The following is a 15890-nucleotide window of genomic DNA, read 5'->3' on the forward strand; positions in this document are numbered from 1 at the left end:
GCAAAGAGAAGGCTCATACAAATGTTATGCCTTATTGCTATTGATTGGTTGTAAGGGTATTACTTGACCAGAGATTGGTGAAATAGATTAACTTTATTAATTATTTATTGCGTAGTAACTAGATATTTAATGTATCTGTACAGCTATTGTGTCTCCTCTGCATTTTGATTAACATTTTCTTCAAGCAGAAGAACAAACTCGTGCAGTAAAACATCCTTTCTGACATGAAATCTAGTGGCTTCGCAATGCCTGCCCCCGGCGAGGCTGGTTCTCCTCGGGAGCTGGACCCTGTGCGGAGCAGCCACGGCTGCACCGAGCGGAGGAGGGACCCCGGGGCCACGGCACTTCAAACGCCCCCGTGGCCCGGGGAGCGATGCCGTTCCGCAGCCTCGGCCGAGACAGCGGCGCTGTGAGAGGCGGGCAGCCAGCGCTGGCGGGGGCACTCGGTGCGTGCCCCGGCTGGGAGCGGCGGGGGGAGGCAGCAGGGCCCCGACCCCCGCTGCGGGGCTGGCGGCAGCGCGGTGCGTGTCGCGGGGATCGAGCCCGGCGCAGGCTGGCGCGAACCTCAGCGGCCGCAAACCGGCGGCTTTGGGTGGCGTACGGCTGCCCGGAGAGGAGCCGTGCCCGGCGGGAGGGCCCGAGCCGCCGCCGCGCACCCCGGCCTGGCCGCCCCTGCCCCCTCCTCCTCCTCCTCCTCCTCCTCCTCCGCGCCCCCGCGCCGGCCCCCGCCTCTCTCCGCGGCGCCGCTCGCTTTCTCACAGCTCCCGCTGCTTCCCGTTCCTCCCCCGGCTCCCGTTGCTATGCCCCGCCGGGCCGGCCGCCGGCAGGAATTCGTGGCCTGTCCAGCTGCTCCCAGAGTGGCCCCACGCCCCGGCTGTGCCGCCGTGAGCCCCTCCGAGCTGCTCGCCCGAGGCTGGGCACGGCACCAGAGCTGCGGGCTCCCAAATGGTGCAGGGGGCTCCTTTCCCACGGCGTGTTTTTTCCCGTTTCGAGAAGACATGTCAGGACCTGACATTATGTTGTTCTCCGAGTGGCCATGGCTCCCGAGGATGGCCATCACTTTGGGATCACATTCCCCCGGGATTTGCGGGCACGAGCACTCAGCCCTGCAGCCGCCACTGTGTCCGGCCAGAGCCGGCCTCGCAGCGCTCACCGTGCCCGGCGGCTGCGTGGCGATGTAAGAACTGCCCCGGTGCTCCGGTGGCGTGCTGTGCCGTACCCTTCCAGCTGGACCCCCAAGGCAGTGCCGATCTGGGAAATCCCCTGGCAGTCCCCGGGAGTCTGGTCGCCCAGACAGCAGTGGTGGTTGCCCGGAGAAGTGTGCAAGCTTCAGGAGTGGGACTCTTTCATCTGCTGCCCTCGTGGATGTTTGTGCCCGCCTCTGAGAAATTCCACGCACCGGGACTCGGCATTCGGTGCCTGATTGGAGGACACAACAATAACATTGAGCAACGTAGTAACATAACCAAATAAACAGCAGGGCAATTTTGAAAGTTGTATTGTTATACGTATTTCAAGAATTTGGACTGATCCATTTAAAAATGTGCTTTAGGATTTAAAAATAAAACCCTAAAAATAAATGTAAACAAATCCAGTTCTCTTTAAAACCTATGGCCTCTCCTATTTTGCCCAGCTGACTGTAAGCCATATTGTTGGTAAGACTTATTCCTTTCTATCTACAAAAGGAGTCCTAATAAGATAAAAATAAACACTGACAATCATAGGATTTAAACAGCACATCACTTGGGCTGATAACACGGAAATATTCTGTGACCCTTCCAAAACCCTCTGGAGAGATGAAACTGAGAGACATATGAAGAAACCTTGCAGATTCTATAGAAACTACTTGACAAATCTTACTGAATTTAATAGAGAATGAGATCTTTTCCCTGGGTTTTTGGCATCATAATTCAATAGCAACGAGATAATTTTCTATTCAATAATTTTCTATTCAATAGCAAAGAGATAACTTTCTTGTGAAATTTTTTACAAGAGTAAAAACTGCATGTTCTCACACTGCCACCTGCTCCCTACCACAAGCTCATCCATGTTATCACACCAAATCAGAAGAGGGACCATAAAAATCTCGGTATTAAAGAACAAACTTTCTTTAAAATGCCTCTTTCAGAACTGCCTGCGGGTCTGCCTGTGCAGCTGTGGGGTTTGCTAATCAATAGCCCCATGCAGTACGTTGTGTCTTTTTGCGTAATTACAGAAAAGCAGACACAGAAAAGAAGCAAGTGGAAACAATTAATTTTGTAGAATGGGGCTTGATTTGTGTTTCAGTTTTCTTTTCTTCGGTTCAGTAGGAAGGAGCTGGAAGAGGAGGTGACAGCAGCAGTTCGGCTGCCTGTCCTCAAGCTGCTTGGTTTAATGTGAAGCCACTGTTTAGACTTTGCTTTTCTGGACCTGTGAACAGCTCTGAGAGTAGAAAGGCAGCATCCCCTGGGACAGGGATGTCAGGTAGGGACAAGCTGAGCTGGGACACACTGTACTGCAGTTGTGAGCACTGGTTTCGTACCACTACTTGCCAAAGCTGCCAGTGATGGTTTTCTCGAGGGTGAGAAGGTTTTGGTGCAAACGGTCAGCATCTTTACTTGGTGGTGCACACTTTTTAAAGACATGGCAGCATTAGTAGATGGCTGGCTGATGCTGGCAAGATTGGAAATGTGCTCAAGGACTATTATTTTTTTGTTGTTTATGAGAAAACAGGTGGGGAGAGATCGCCTCTCCCTGTTGTTTTATTGGGAAAATATCAATGGAGTGGAAGCCTCTGGAAATGTAGGAATTTTCAGACAAGCTGCACCTACTCATGTAAAATGCTTGTGAGAGTCTGGACCCTGGCGATGGGTTGCTCTGTGACTCCTGATAGGAGCCGGTCCAGACCGCAGCTGCCTGGTTGTGTTTGGCAGTCTTTGGTACCACATTTTGAGAGTTTCCATGGTGTGGGTGCTGCCGGGTCCAGTTCCTGGGGTGAGTTTGCCCCGAGGCCTCACAGCACTTCCTCACCCCTGCTGGGACCGGGCTTAGCGGCTGAGAAAATCCACCATCCAGTTCGAGAGATGATCCCGGGCTAGTGTGAATGGGGCTTTTTGACTCCAAGGAGGAAGGAAAAGTGATGTACCCACTATTAGTTATTAACATTGCTAAACTTTTTCTCTAGATAGGGAAATCTTCTGTCTCTGGAGTGCAATTCTGAACATCTCATATACATTACAGGGATACATGGCACAGAAATTTATAATCATAAAAAAGAAACAAGGATGCCTGAATATATGGGGGACATGAATCACTCGTAATGCTGGAGGTCGATCCGTAATACCTTAAATAAGTACTCAGAGTCCAAGTGCTAATTATCTGCTAATGGGGTATTTGTTCTCCTTCAGTTATGTAGAAGTACACAGCATTCAACTTAAAGAGTGCACTTAAATGGCTTTGTACTGGTGGAGAAGGAACAGCTTTGAAGGCCGCTGCCGTGCTTTGCCCTGGAGCTCCTGGAGCCCCCTGCCGAGCTCCTGGTGCTGCCCTAGCTGTGCCTCTCCTCTCCTCCGGCTTTTTCACTTGTCACTCCCGCTGACTTTCGTTCTCCGTGTCTCAAGATTATCCTAGTCAGCAATGCTGGCAGAGATGTGAATAAAATTATAGATCCTGTATCGTGGTTTTTGCCACTGCTGCTGGCCAGAGAGCAGTGAAGATGCCTGTTGGGTACAAGGGCAGCTTCCACCCGAGTAACAAAGCCCGGTAAAGTGAATGAGCTCTTTGATCGCAACCCTGGCAAGAAAGGGTCTCAGTGGGCACACTGAGCTACTCTCACGGGGAAGGAGATGCAGTGACCCATCCTCATTGCAGAAATGCCTTGTCGGAGCTTGCAGAGCTGAGCTGACATCAAGGAGAGGGTGAAGGACAGGGGCCCGTGCTGGAGCCAGCAGCTGGAGAGCCTATAACATAGTTCTACTGCCAGCTCACCCCAGAGCCACCGAACACCTTCCTGCACCAGGACTTCACCCACTTTTAACTAATTCAAATGAAGAATGTATTTTTTATTCTTTATGTCCTTTGAGCAGCAGTACAGACCCACGACCAACGAGAATGAAAAGAACACAGAATATGTGGATCATAGAGAGAGACTTTCTCTGAGCTGTGATAAAAATATGGAAACATGATACTTTCTTATCTTAAACATTGTAAGTTGTTAAGTAACACTATAATGCTCTAAGTTATCATTACAGAAATATTCAAAGGGCAGATGCAGAGCCTGGAAAAGTCTTTGTGCTAAAGGTGGTTTTGTCACGAAGTGCAGATCCTCTGCCTGACCCCCACACCTAATTGGAGCAGAGACCAAAACGAATGCTTTGGTTGGTCAGCTATGGAATACCTGCTTGTATTTGTACGGCATTGCATGATCTGTGTCTTTAGCACTATTATCAGTAATGACTTTCACTGTAACTGTGGAAGGGGTTGTGTATGTAATTCATCTACAGATGGGTATTTTGTGATATTTGAGTTAAATTCAGCTCCAGTGTACGGTAGTATTTTTCCAAAAATGTCACTAACTGCACCACTTACTCTATCCTGATTTCAGACTATTGTATCTTCTTTAACTAAAGAAAAATGACTGATAGAAGTAAAAGCCATACACAAGTGGAAAAGAATTTAAAATCACTGCTTATTCGAAACGTATGAATACTAATATTGGTGCACATGGCTCGTGCACATGAAACAGGCTCCTAATCCTGTGCATACTAACATTCGTTTCACAGGAAACTTTCCTTTGTTTTTCAATGCCCTTGGGTAACATCTCAATCTCTTTTCACTGTAACTTCTCAAAGTGTAAACTCAGGCACTCTGGCTGCATGCTGCCTGCAGACACACCACCAATTCTTCGAGTGTGCATATCGTCCATCTGGAGCACCTCTAGTTTCTGCTGCTCTGTAGCCCACATTTTAGACTATGTCAGTCCTTGCTTATGACTAAAATGTGGGATGCCAGTTATTTATTTATGTAAAGTGTTTGGAGGCTTTAACTCAAGAGCACCATAGAAACTGGGCTGGTATTGTAGTCGGGGCTTTTATTCAGGTTGCCTGATGCGCTGCGGATGCCGCCTGCCTTTGTGTGCTCCAGTCCCATGTTTATCCCGACGATGCCTTTGTGTTCCCTATTTGACATATTTTACTGTAAATAAAGAGTGACACTGTCTTGCAGCTGTATCCACTGTGACATTTGACTCTCCACTGAATGATTGCATTGTGCTGTGTGCTTTGAAAACACTATCTCTTTTAAGAAATAATCTAGTCCTTTTAATAATTTCCTGCATGTGCCTGTATTCCTTTGCACATCCAGAGAGCTCAGGTGTTCACTCACCTCTGTCAAACCTCAGCCAGAGCAACTCCTGCCGTGCTGAGGGCTGGTGAGGGTAGAGGTGCCTTGGACACCAGGTCTTGGCACTGCTCAATTCCCATTTTGCATGGTCGTTTTAGCTGCACCCTCTGATCAGATTGTGCAGTATGGCTTTTTCTGGGGCGTGAGCATTTTGCCACATTTCTTAGCTATTATGCGGCATCTCTTAATTAGGTCTATACATATGGTATATTCTTTAATTTAAGGTTGACTCTTACTGGCTGCTCTACAATTATGGTGATCTTCCCTCTGCTGCCTGGTAATGGGTGATCACCCTCTCAGTCTTTTTGTGTTGAAGATACTCCTCTTTTTGATTTTAGAAAGTTTAAATCATTACTGAGGCTGGCTTTCTCAAAGCAGGCCTGATTCATTGGGTGCCTAACTCCCATAGTCCTGATTTAACATCCCTTTCATGAAGTTTGTATTTTTTTTACACAACTGTGCCATTTTTATGTAACTTGTAATTGCAAACTGATTCTGAAACACTTTCAAAATAATTGTCTATACTTAGAAATGTATAGGGTTTTGCTCTAAGTATTGAATGCAAGTAAACCTGTAAATATAGAGAGGCTGTTAGTCCCACCTGCATTTTCCAGAGAAAGGCCAGTCAGTTTCCTATAATGCTGCCAGGGTGGGACTATCTCAGATGTCACGATTGTTATGGATAGTATCTTCCTGAAAGTCATCAAACTTTAAAAATTAGGTTCACTGTGCATGCATGTGGCAGAAGAGAGCAGAGCAAAATCAAATCAACATCTTGAGTTAGCTGGCATGAAAAGCAAGTGTATTGGTTTCCCCCAGAAAAGGGAGTGCACTGATACCAGCACTGGTGTCTTTGAGGAGAAGCATGGCAGTGAGTGGAGGGGCAGGGACCACCACGGCCCCGCAGATCAGGGCTCGGTGCCTCATGTCAGCCTCATGGGGCTTGGATAGTGGAGGTGGCAATGCCTCCACTAGCAAATCCTGTTTTCAGACAAGCCACGCTGAGCTCGGGGGGCTCCTCTGCATCTCAGGACTGGTTCCCTCTCACCAGCAGCTGCGTTGTGTATAGTGTAGGATCTGTGTCATGCATAATATAAAACAATGACATTCCCAAAAGGAATTACAAGCAGAGAATCCGGCATCCAAATTGTCCCAGCGACCCAATGAGACATGGACATCATCCGGAGCTGCAGGAGGGCTCTTGGTTCTGTCCCGGAGAGAACAGCTCTGCACTCTGGCAGTCTTGGCTTTGTGCTTTTATTAAAATTCCCCAGAATAAAAAGAAAAGGCATCTGTGAGGGAACAAGATTGATAAGAGATTCAAAATATATTTTTATTGCATTCTTAAATTACCATAATTAAATTAAATTATTAAATGTATTTTTATTAAATTAGCACACAGGCTGGTGTCATTTGCCTTAAATATTTTAATAAAGGCTGTGAAGTCTTCCCTTGTTATTAGCACTCTTGAAATGTATCTATTTTAATGACAATATAAGTTGTGGTGTTGGGAAGAGAGCCTGGATGGGTGAACTCTGCATTTCTCTGGGGGGCCCAGCAGGGTTATGGGGCTTTCTTTGCTCAAGAGTGGCTGCAGGACCACATAAACTCCATGTATATGTATCTGGAGGAGATGCACAAATGATGTGTTGTGACAATAGAGCAGCAAAGCATTTAGGCACATGTTGGAAAACTCTGTGCAGCAGAGATATACTTACAGAGCAGGGCCTGGAGGAAATCTGTGTATTGCTGGGTTTGAAGATAATAGAGAGGGATGAATTAGTAATTATATATGTGTGTGCTACATTTAAAGACAGATTTATGTATGTGATTCATTATTTTTCTGTCAAACCTGCCTTCCTGCTTTCTTTAGCTATAAACTGGGTATTTCTCAACAGATGCCACCATGGAAGGCAGTGGTTTCAAGGGTGCTGCTGCTTTGGCAACAGCTGTAGGAGTGAACTTGAACTACTTTCATGGGAGGGGCTGGGGACGCTCAGACCAGGGCTCCTCACCTTGCTGTCGACTGGGTAGGGCCTTGCAAATAAACCTTCTCACTGGCCCTCCAGCAACAGAAAAGGTAAAAAATAAAATTAAAATGAAAATGTACGGATTTCCTAATGAATTTAAGAAATGGGGAAACGTCGCTTCATTTTAATCATGTGATTTAAAATTATTTTAAAAAATACAGAAAATGTGGGAACAGAGGGCTGGATGGCAGAGGGGCTTGGGGTGGCAATGGGGCTTTCGAATTACTTGCCAAGTGGAATGTGTAAAACTAAGACTGAAATCCCCTCTTTGCCTGATTGCATGGGGATTTGAATTTGGGTCTCTGAACTCCTCTGAGAGTGCCCAACCGCCAGCACATTCTGGGATGAGAATCTGTCCTGCTGAAGCTGTTCTGCTTTGTAAGAATAATTAAATATTCATTGGGCCAGTGAGAGAACAGAAACAAGTTGATAGCCTGGGGATTAAGCCTCTCCAATAAGACAAGCATACAGAAGTAATTCAGTTCCTGATCTCAGAGATGATGAGATGCTCAATGGATATGAATCTAGGGTCACGCTGACCAAATCTACCACGATCCTGTGTTTTTCAGTAGATCTGTATCACAACATTTTTTTCTCCTTGTCAGCCTTCCTTATTTCTTTACAGAAACTGATACCACATTGGTTTTTACAGTGGTGAATCTGTGTCAACTAAGAGTTATCCCCATTTTTATTGGAATCAGAACTGGGGCCATTGGCTCTTTAGCAATCCATCCTTGTTCCAGGCTGCATTTGTGAACCACCAATTTGCTACTTAATGCATTGGGGTGGAGGAAGTATACCTTGATTATAGTGGTGTTATAGGAAACATTTTTTCTGTATGTCCAGTATGTGGTGGTAATCTGGAATCATACAGTAGGAAGGAACTCTAAATCTTTAATATGACATTACTAAACCAAATAGTTTCTGTCAAACCTTAAGAAAACAGAAAATCACCACTAGACACCTATTCAAATGTGATGCTGCACTAAGACAAATTTTTACAGTTCTATATTGAACTCACCTGATTAAATGACAAACTCATTCTTGAGTTGTTTGGGTTTCTTTTGGTGTGGGGGAAAAAGAAAAAATGAAGATGCTTTCCAGATGGAGATCACTAGCAAGAAAACAATGCCTATACACAACCCCCTACACCCCTGTTTGATGCCAGCCCGCAGGCTGGGCAGAGTGCTGCATCCTCACCACTGCCCTGGGGCCTGGCTTCAGCACCTTCCTCTGCCAGGGCTGTTTTCACAGGGTCTTAGCAAAACCCATTCCTTTCCTTCAGGACATCTTCTCTTTTGATGCCCAGATGTACAACTGCGTGGGCTCTCGTGATGGCCCATTAGTGCCGGGGTGAGGATGCTTGGAGCCACAATTCCTCACGCACTGCTTGGGGTACAGTAAATGAAGTGCTGGATGCACCTTGTTCTTACACAGCAGTAAAGGCTCCGTGAAACGAACAAGGCCTGTCTAAATGGGAGAAGAAACTCACAGAGTGTTTATCTTGAGTAATTTCATTCATAACTTGGCACCAAGTGCTCCTTGAGATGACAAGTTCAGATTTTTCTAGAATCTGCCTTCCCAGTGGGGAGGCGCGGGCGACTCCAGGTCCTGCTAAATTTAACACCTTGGGAGAGGCAGAGTAAAGTAACTCTTCCTCCCAGCTCTGCACGAACAGCCCAGCGGAGATGTGTGCGTGTGTTAAAAACCGCCCGCGACTTTTCCCGCGGCCGCTGAGCCCTTCGCACTCGGAGGGGATCTCATTGCGCCCGCCCCGGTGCGGATCGAGGGCGGCCCGGGCCGTCTGCGCGGGGCAGCGCTCTGCGGGCTCGGCCTCGGACTTAGCGCGCGCCGGGCCGGGCCGGGCCGGGCCGGACCCGACGGGCCGGGGGGGGGCGGGGGCGGCGGCTCCGCGCGGCCGCGAGTCCGGTCCGCGGCGGCGGTCCGCGTTTTGCGGGCGGCCGCTGTATTTCCCGGGCCGTCCATGGCTCGGTGCTGTTGGCTCTCTCTCCGTCTGATCGGCGCAGGCTGCGCGGGGCTCCCTACGGGATCAGAGCGCTCCCCCGCCGGGACTCCACTCCTCACATCCTCCTGCTGGGACTCAGCTACATTTCCAGCCAAGCCTGGCTTTATTATGTGTGTCTGCACTGCAGCCCCAGCAGCAAGATCAGGAGGAGGAAAAGGAGCCAGGACAAAGAAAAGAGAGGGAGGCTGGCGAGAGCTAAAGAAAATAAAAACCCAGGGCAGCAGCGGCAGCAGCGGCAGCAATGAAGGCAGGAGCGGTGCCACCTTCCAGCGAATAACCCATGGAGGCAGCTAGCGGCCCCGGCATCGATGCAAAGAAGCACTTACCTTGTTCCGCGAAGTGCGTGCGTGCAGGGGAAGGCGGCGGCGAGCGCGGCCGGCCGCGGGGAGCCCACCCGCCCGCCCGCCCAGCTCCAGCTCCGCGCCGCGCACGGCCGGCCGCGCCGCGCCGGGGACACGGGGCGGCCGCCCCTCGGCCCCCGCCGCCAGCATAAAAAAGGACTCGTCGCCCTCCCCGGCCAGCGGCGGGGGCGAGGAAGAGAGAGGCAGCCGGGGGCGAGCGGGCAGAGAGGGAGGGAGGGGGCCGAGCGCGGCCGAGGGAGGATTTAGGAAAACCGCAACAAGGTCGCACCCCCGGAGCGTCCCGGATTGCCGGGGCCGGAGCTCCTCGTGGGTTTAGACACTGAGTTCTCGCCGCGCGCCCTCCCCCACCCCAAACCCAGGGACCCCGCACAGGGCTCTGCTGCTTTTTTTTTTTTTTTTCTTTTTCCTTTAAAAAAAAATTATTATTCCGAAAGTGCGAGCCGGACTGAGCCACAGGGCGCCTGCAAACTTTAAAGAGAACAAAAAGGCGGGTGGGGGCGCGGGCCGGGCTCGCTTTGCGTCGGTAGAATTTGCACATCCAAGGGGGGGAGGGAAGGAAGGAACAAAAAAAAAACCAAAAACCCAAACAAAAAAAAAACAAGAAGGAAAAAAATATTGCAACTGTTGCGCCTGCGATTTTTCTTTTTTTTTTTTTTTTTCCTTTTCTCCTTTTCTTTTTTTTTTTTTTAATTTTTTTTTTCCCCGGGGGAAGGTGCCCGAGGGGGTGGAAAGAGGAGCTGAACTTGCCGCATTGCAACAGGCGAAAGAAGTGAGAAAAATCAAATAATCGATCCCGCTGCTGCCGCTTCGCCTCGCAAAGTTTGGAGGTGCGGGGGGCGGGGGGGCGAGAGAGAAAGCAGGGAGAGGAAGAGAAGGAAGGGACGGGAGGAAGACGAGGAGAAGGAGGACGAGCCACGGCGCCCGGACATGTCCAGGAGGAAGCAAGCCAAGCCCCGCTCGGTGAAAGGTAAGGCATCCTCCGCCGGCCCCCGCCGCCGCCGCCGCCGCCGCCCGGCCCCGGGCAGCCGCCTCCGCCGCCGCGACGCGGCCAATCAGGGCCGGGGCCCGGCTTGGCGGGGATTGCGAATCCCCCCCCGGTACGGGCCGGTGGTGGCGGAGACCCCCCCGGAACCGACGGCGTCTCCCCACGCGGGGCATCCGCCCGCCCGCCGTCCGTTCCGGGGCTGTGTGGGTACCGCGGTGTCGGCCGAGACTCGCCGGCGACACGTGTCGCGATAATTGATGAAAGAAGCCGGTGGCATCGTTGAGGCGGGGAGGGAGGAAAGTTTCGCGGTGATGGTCGGGTGCGGTGGCGCATCAGCGGGCCGGGGAAGGGAGGAATGAGCTCACTCGGGTTTTAGCCGGTTAGCCCGAAATTAATGTTCCTTTATGATTGGGAATAGTAGCGCCGTCTGTTTGCGCCTGCTGTCCAATGCGCGTAAGGGTGGTGGAAGAAGGGGAGAATTAAACCCAATTTGATAGATAGGGGTTGAGAATTTGCTTGGGCTTGAAGAAACAATGGCCAAATTTAGTAACGGCTATATGAATAAAGGTTAGACATTAAACTGCGTACTCTTCTCCATGCCCAGCGAAGCGGTGTTTAAAATCTCCTGTTTACCTCCGTAAGAAAACAGCTGCTGGCGAAACGTAAAGGGAGGGCCGGGACCAGCCCCGCGCCGTACTGCACGCCTTGCCAGCTTTTTGACTTTTAAGTGAATGGGTGCGAGAGGGAAGGCGTGATTCCTGAAGCCTTTCGCTCCCAGCCACGAGGAGGTTAGCTGATGTTGGGGAAGGTTTTATTGTCCTCTGCACAAAGCAGAAGTCGCAAACTCAGTGGTCCGGAGGCTTTGTTGCAGAAACACAAAAGGATCAGAACTTTGGATGCCCAAAAGATGAAACAAAAAGTCCAAAGCTTTTGTAATTAAATAACTCGTGAGTAGCTAAAATTAGCGTGCAGTTAATCGACCAGCTAAAGAACAAATTGAAACCCCATCCAGGGCCATTTTATATTATTTGTGAAATATCCATTCTTTAACAGATGATTGCAATGTAAGTTGTATGTTCTTCAAATGTTTATCAAGTTTTTGTAGAGTCGGTCCTTCATCTTTGTACAAGCCCCTTAATCATTTTTCCCCAAACTAAGAGCACCTTTTAGCATGGTGCTGTGGGGCAGGTTTGCAGTGTGGCTTTGTGACCCTCCGCAATCCCGGACAATCTGCTAAAGGAGCTACTTCAGTAATTGGTAGATGAATGTTACAGTCTGTGGGCAGAAGAAAGGGCAGAGTTAGAGCTATTTCTAGGGCATGCTCTGAAATACATTGTTTAAAACTAAAAGAATTGCAGTTTGAGAACAGTGGAGCAGGCCTTGGGTCATGACTTCTCTTGGATGAGGGGATCACACTTAGTGGCCAGGCCTCTGGAGTTTAAAATATTTTCCTGTGCTAAAGTGTCACATTTATCATTCAGGAAATAGTTCTATGCCAGTGCAAACAGTGTTTGCTCTAGAAGCTCAGTTAGTAAACCTTGACATCTTGTGACATACAATGTTAGATATTTACTATTTATTACTCTTTTGTTTTCTTCCTCATTACTTTTAGGCAGCAATATCTCTTGCAAGGGGTTGATACTTTATAATGAAATTTTGACTCTAATTCTGATACAGAACAGATTACTATTTACTAGAGCACTTTTATGAATTGAAGCAGGTAGCTTACTGGCAAGTCATAGCTGAGAAACATTATCCCTGTAATATAGAAATATCTAGAAGGTCTTTGCAACAGTGAGCTGGGTGAAGCCCAGTTTTTAAAGATTCTAAATATTGCTGAGGTCTCTAGGCATAAAAAAATGTTGTTTCCAGCTTCAGCATAAACTGGATGTAAATTACAGGTCTTAGCTTGAGCTGCCTAACAGGGAGTCTAAGAATGAGCTGAATCTGGGTGAAATTCTGGATAATAGGAGGCAGCTCATATGTGCATGTAGGATAAAGAAAATTCTTCCTTTCTTTCTATTCACCTATATCTTCTGCTTTTAAAAAGTCCGTTGTATACGTTTTGTGGTCTAGGGAGCTGGCAACCCAGTAGATTGCCACAGTACACGTTTCCATGGAAATAATTGAGATGTAATAAATAAAGGCACTCTGAGGTCATAGGTTTCCCAATTCAACTGAGACGAAAACAAGCATAAATTACGTGGATATATGTGTGGCATTTAGGACTTAAAATAATTTAACGTTTTTCTCTTTTCCATCTTTTATTTCACTTTGTATAGGAGCATTGCTATTTATTAACCACCACTGAGATTTGTGTATCCTTTTTCATTCAGAAAGATTATGCACTAAAATGGGATCAGCCTGTGCCTGTGATGAAAGGGATTATTCTGCATGCAAAAAGCAAGTTGCCTGCACTTTAAGTGGGAGTGATGCTGACTTTAAAGAAGTGATTGACTTTGACAGAAGTATCGAATGTTGACAAGTCTTAGATGCGCGTTACTGAAAATGAAGTGATAGCAAACCCAAAGTGGATGCCAGCACAGCTGCAGGTCAGGTGGCCCCTGTGCTGTATTATCAGGTCTCAGGTTCAGCCTGGCAGAAACTTACAGTAATTCCTCCAGCTGTAACTCCAGCAGTAGCCCTGGGCTTCCCCCTGACATGGGATTTATGATTTGCGATACAATACACTGATTTGTTTTGACCATTAGTTTGTGCAAACTTGAAGATATAACCTTATAGCTGGTGGTTGGGGACAATGTTCTACTTGGTTTAAAGGAAAGTGGTTTCAGGTCAATGAGAATGGAATAAAAGCGTGAGTATTGAGTCTTTGCTGGTTTACAAAATAAACATTTAGGGGACAGTGTGGTGGTAGCAGTGATGGAGTAAAATACTCTTCTGAAGCCTTTACTTCATGTCACAGATGAAGCCCACAGAAGTAATTTTCCTCAGCACAGACTCTTGCCCTGTTGCCAGTAACCTCAACTGCTGAGAGCTTTTTCAGTTCTCTGTAAGGAAGAGTTATACCCTACTCAGTGTTGTTAAAACCACGTGGTCCTGAACCCCAGAACATAACACAGCTGTCAATGTCGAAGCACTCTGTCTTGTCCCCCATTACTAGTGGCGGGGGCTGATATTAACACGGGTGTCCTTAATAGTTTGTTCAGTGCTGGCTGCTGTGGGGACTGGGGGTACCCAGTCCACTTGGGGGGCTGAGGAAAGCATGTCTTCCTACTTCCCCTTGGTCAAACTGCAGCCTCTCATGCTTGGAGGTGGTTCTGGAAGGCGCAGTGCTGAGATGCGGGTAACAGCAACCCGTGGGTTTCCAGTCCCATGTAATTGTAATTGAGGCATTACGGGACTGCCATTTGTAGGGACTGGGCTCGCACTTGCACAAGGTTTTAAGCATCAGATGCACTTTGTCTGCTGAATTTGACAGTTCTGCAAATTGCTGTCAGCTTGCGGGGGTATTTTGTGCATAACGTGCTAGTTGGTAATCAAACTGTTTTGCAAAAGAATGCACTAATTAACTCTAGATTTGTTATCCTGCTTGAAGTTGCAGAATTGCTGTCATATTTTTTTGCTTTCTGTTGGCAAAAATTGCTGATAGAAACTTTTGATTCACACCCTACCTGCCTCATTTGTGTCAGTCAAGAAGAGAAAAGGGGGGTTGCTCATTACTTCGTTATCTGCAAAGTAAATAAAAATACTTCAACCATTTGCTGAGTTCCAATTAGTTGATTGCTATGAATGATCTTCTTTAAAGGAATGCTGTTTTACCTATCTGCTCATACAAAGGTTTGATTTTGAATGTCTTGTGAAAAGGATTCTCTTTGTCTTGATTGATGTCAAGAATAAAAGCATGATGGTAATATCCCTTTGAAAGCTATTGTATTGTCAGCTCTGGCTGACAGCAGGAGGCCCTCCTAGTGCTATAGATTAGCGCTGTGAAAACACTGACATTTTCTTTGTTATATTGCTGTTGTTCTGCTTGCAAAGTCAATTATACAATGTCGGAGCTCAGTTACAGAGTTGACTGTGGAAGTAACAATGTCTTTCATACTTGTCTTAAAGATATAATTTTCCTTTTTTCCCAGTTGATAGAGAAGAACCTGAAGGTACTGGAACAGTACATTCTACAAATTAAATTTTGACAAGTATAACCATAATTGCCAAATACAAGAGACTTGTGCGATTATCCTTTAATTTTACAGTTCATTCAAGTTTCGGTGGAATTTTATTGATACAGTGAAAGCAGCAGCTAGAATTGATAAAACTCATATCAAATAAGATTATGCTCTTGATTGTTCTTTATCAAGAGTAGCTTTTGGGGGATTAGGAATAATTGGAGATGTTGGTGTTTCATTGTGGGGCTGGTGCCCTGAGAGCGTTTGAATCCATGCAGTATTCCGAGCACTGCCTTCAGGGATTAGCCTGCAGTTTTTAATTTTTGCCTGTGTATTTTGCTACAAGCCTAGCAGCGTTCTCCCCTAAACTCCACAAGTCCCATTTTCCTGCCTTTTTCTCCCTCTGGTATACTCTCCTGGACGGGATCTGGGTGGTATTTAACTGGTTTTACTGATTGAAACTCCTGCCTGTGTGCAAACACCTTTTAATTGCGGCCTGTTCCCATTGGTCTCAGTGAATATAACGAATAAACGTGGCCAAAGATTGAAAAGAGTGGAAAAGGTAACACAAAAGGTTTAAATATGAATGGGACGAAAATAGAAATCTCATATTTTTAGTGATGCTATGTCTAAAGCCATCGAAGAAGAACAACTACCGTTGTACAGTAGTGGCTCTTGGAGAATTCTTCCTATTTTTTTCTTCAAAAATATTTGCACAATCAGTGCAAGTTAAAGAACATCATTCACTGCTGAATTGCTTCAGATGACACATGCAAAAAAAAAAAATCAGAGACCTCTTGTAGGACGTTAATTGTAGGATTTCTAAATTACTATTATAAACTAATAGAGTAACAAAAGATTCTACAGTTACCAGTAATTTGTCAGGATTTATTTTGTTTTTCTTCAATAATTGAAAATTAATGTCTTGAAGTGAAAGCAGATGTTCATGCCATCCTCTGAATTGGATATAAAAATGATGTT

General features: G+C 47.1%; 2 protein-coding genes across 3 annotated transcripts in view; one reads left to right on the plus strand and one right to left on the minus strand.

Annotated features, from left to right (window-relative positions):
- Nucleotides 1-565: 565 nt before the first annotated feature.
- On the minus strand, nt 566-9833 carry LOC125332331 (collagen alpha-2(I) chain-like). The gene is made up of 3 exons (XM_048317097.1): nt 9762-9833; nt 5981-6671; nt 566-1419 (listed from the first exon to the last, which is right to left on the minus strand). Exons 2-3 carry the CDS (start codon nt 6081-6083, stop codon nt 566-568), a joined length of 957 nt encoding a protein of 318 aa, XP_048173054.1. The 5' UTR covers nt 6084-6671; nt 9762-9833.
- A 62-nt stretch (nt 9834-9895) lies between these two features.
- The window catches only part of ZNF423 (zinc finger protein 423), a 230245-nt gene continuing 224250 nt past the window's right edge, over nt 9896-15890 (plus strand). The window contains exon 1 of one of the 2 annotated variants that reach the window (XM_048316784.1): nt 9896-10764. In XM_048316784.1, the coding sequence (XP_048172741.1) occupies nt 10725-10764 (40 nt within the window). In that variant the 5' untranslated portion in view covers nt 9896-10724. The remainder of the gene's footprint in view (nt 10765-15890) is intronic. The other variant, XM_048316785.1, reaches the window with a different exon arrangement.

The sequence above is a fragment of the Corvus hawaiiensis genome, chromosome 12 (assembly GCF_020740725.1).
Source record: "Corvus hawaiiensis isolate bCorHaw1 chromosome 12, bCorHaw1.pri.cur, whole genome shotgun sequence".
In the NCBI taxonomy this organism is placed as follows: Eukaryota; Metazoa; Chordata; class Aves; order Passeriformes; family Corvidae; genus Corvus; species Corvus hawaiiensis.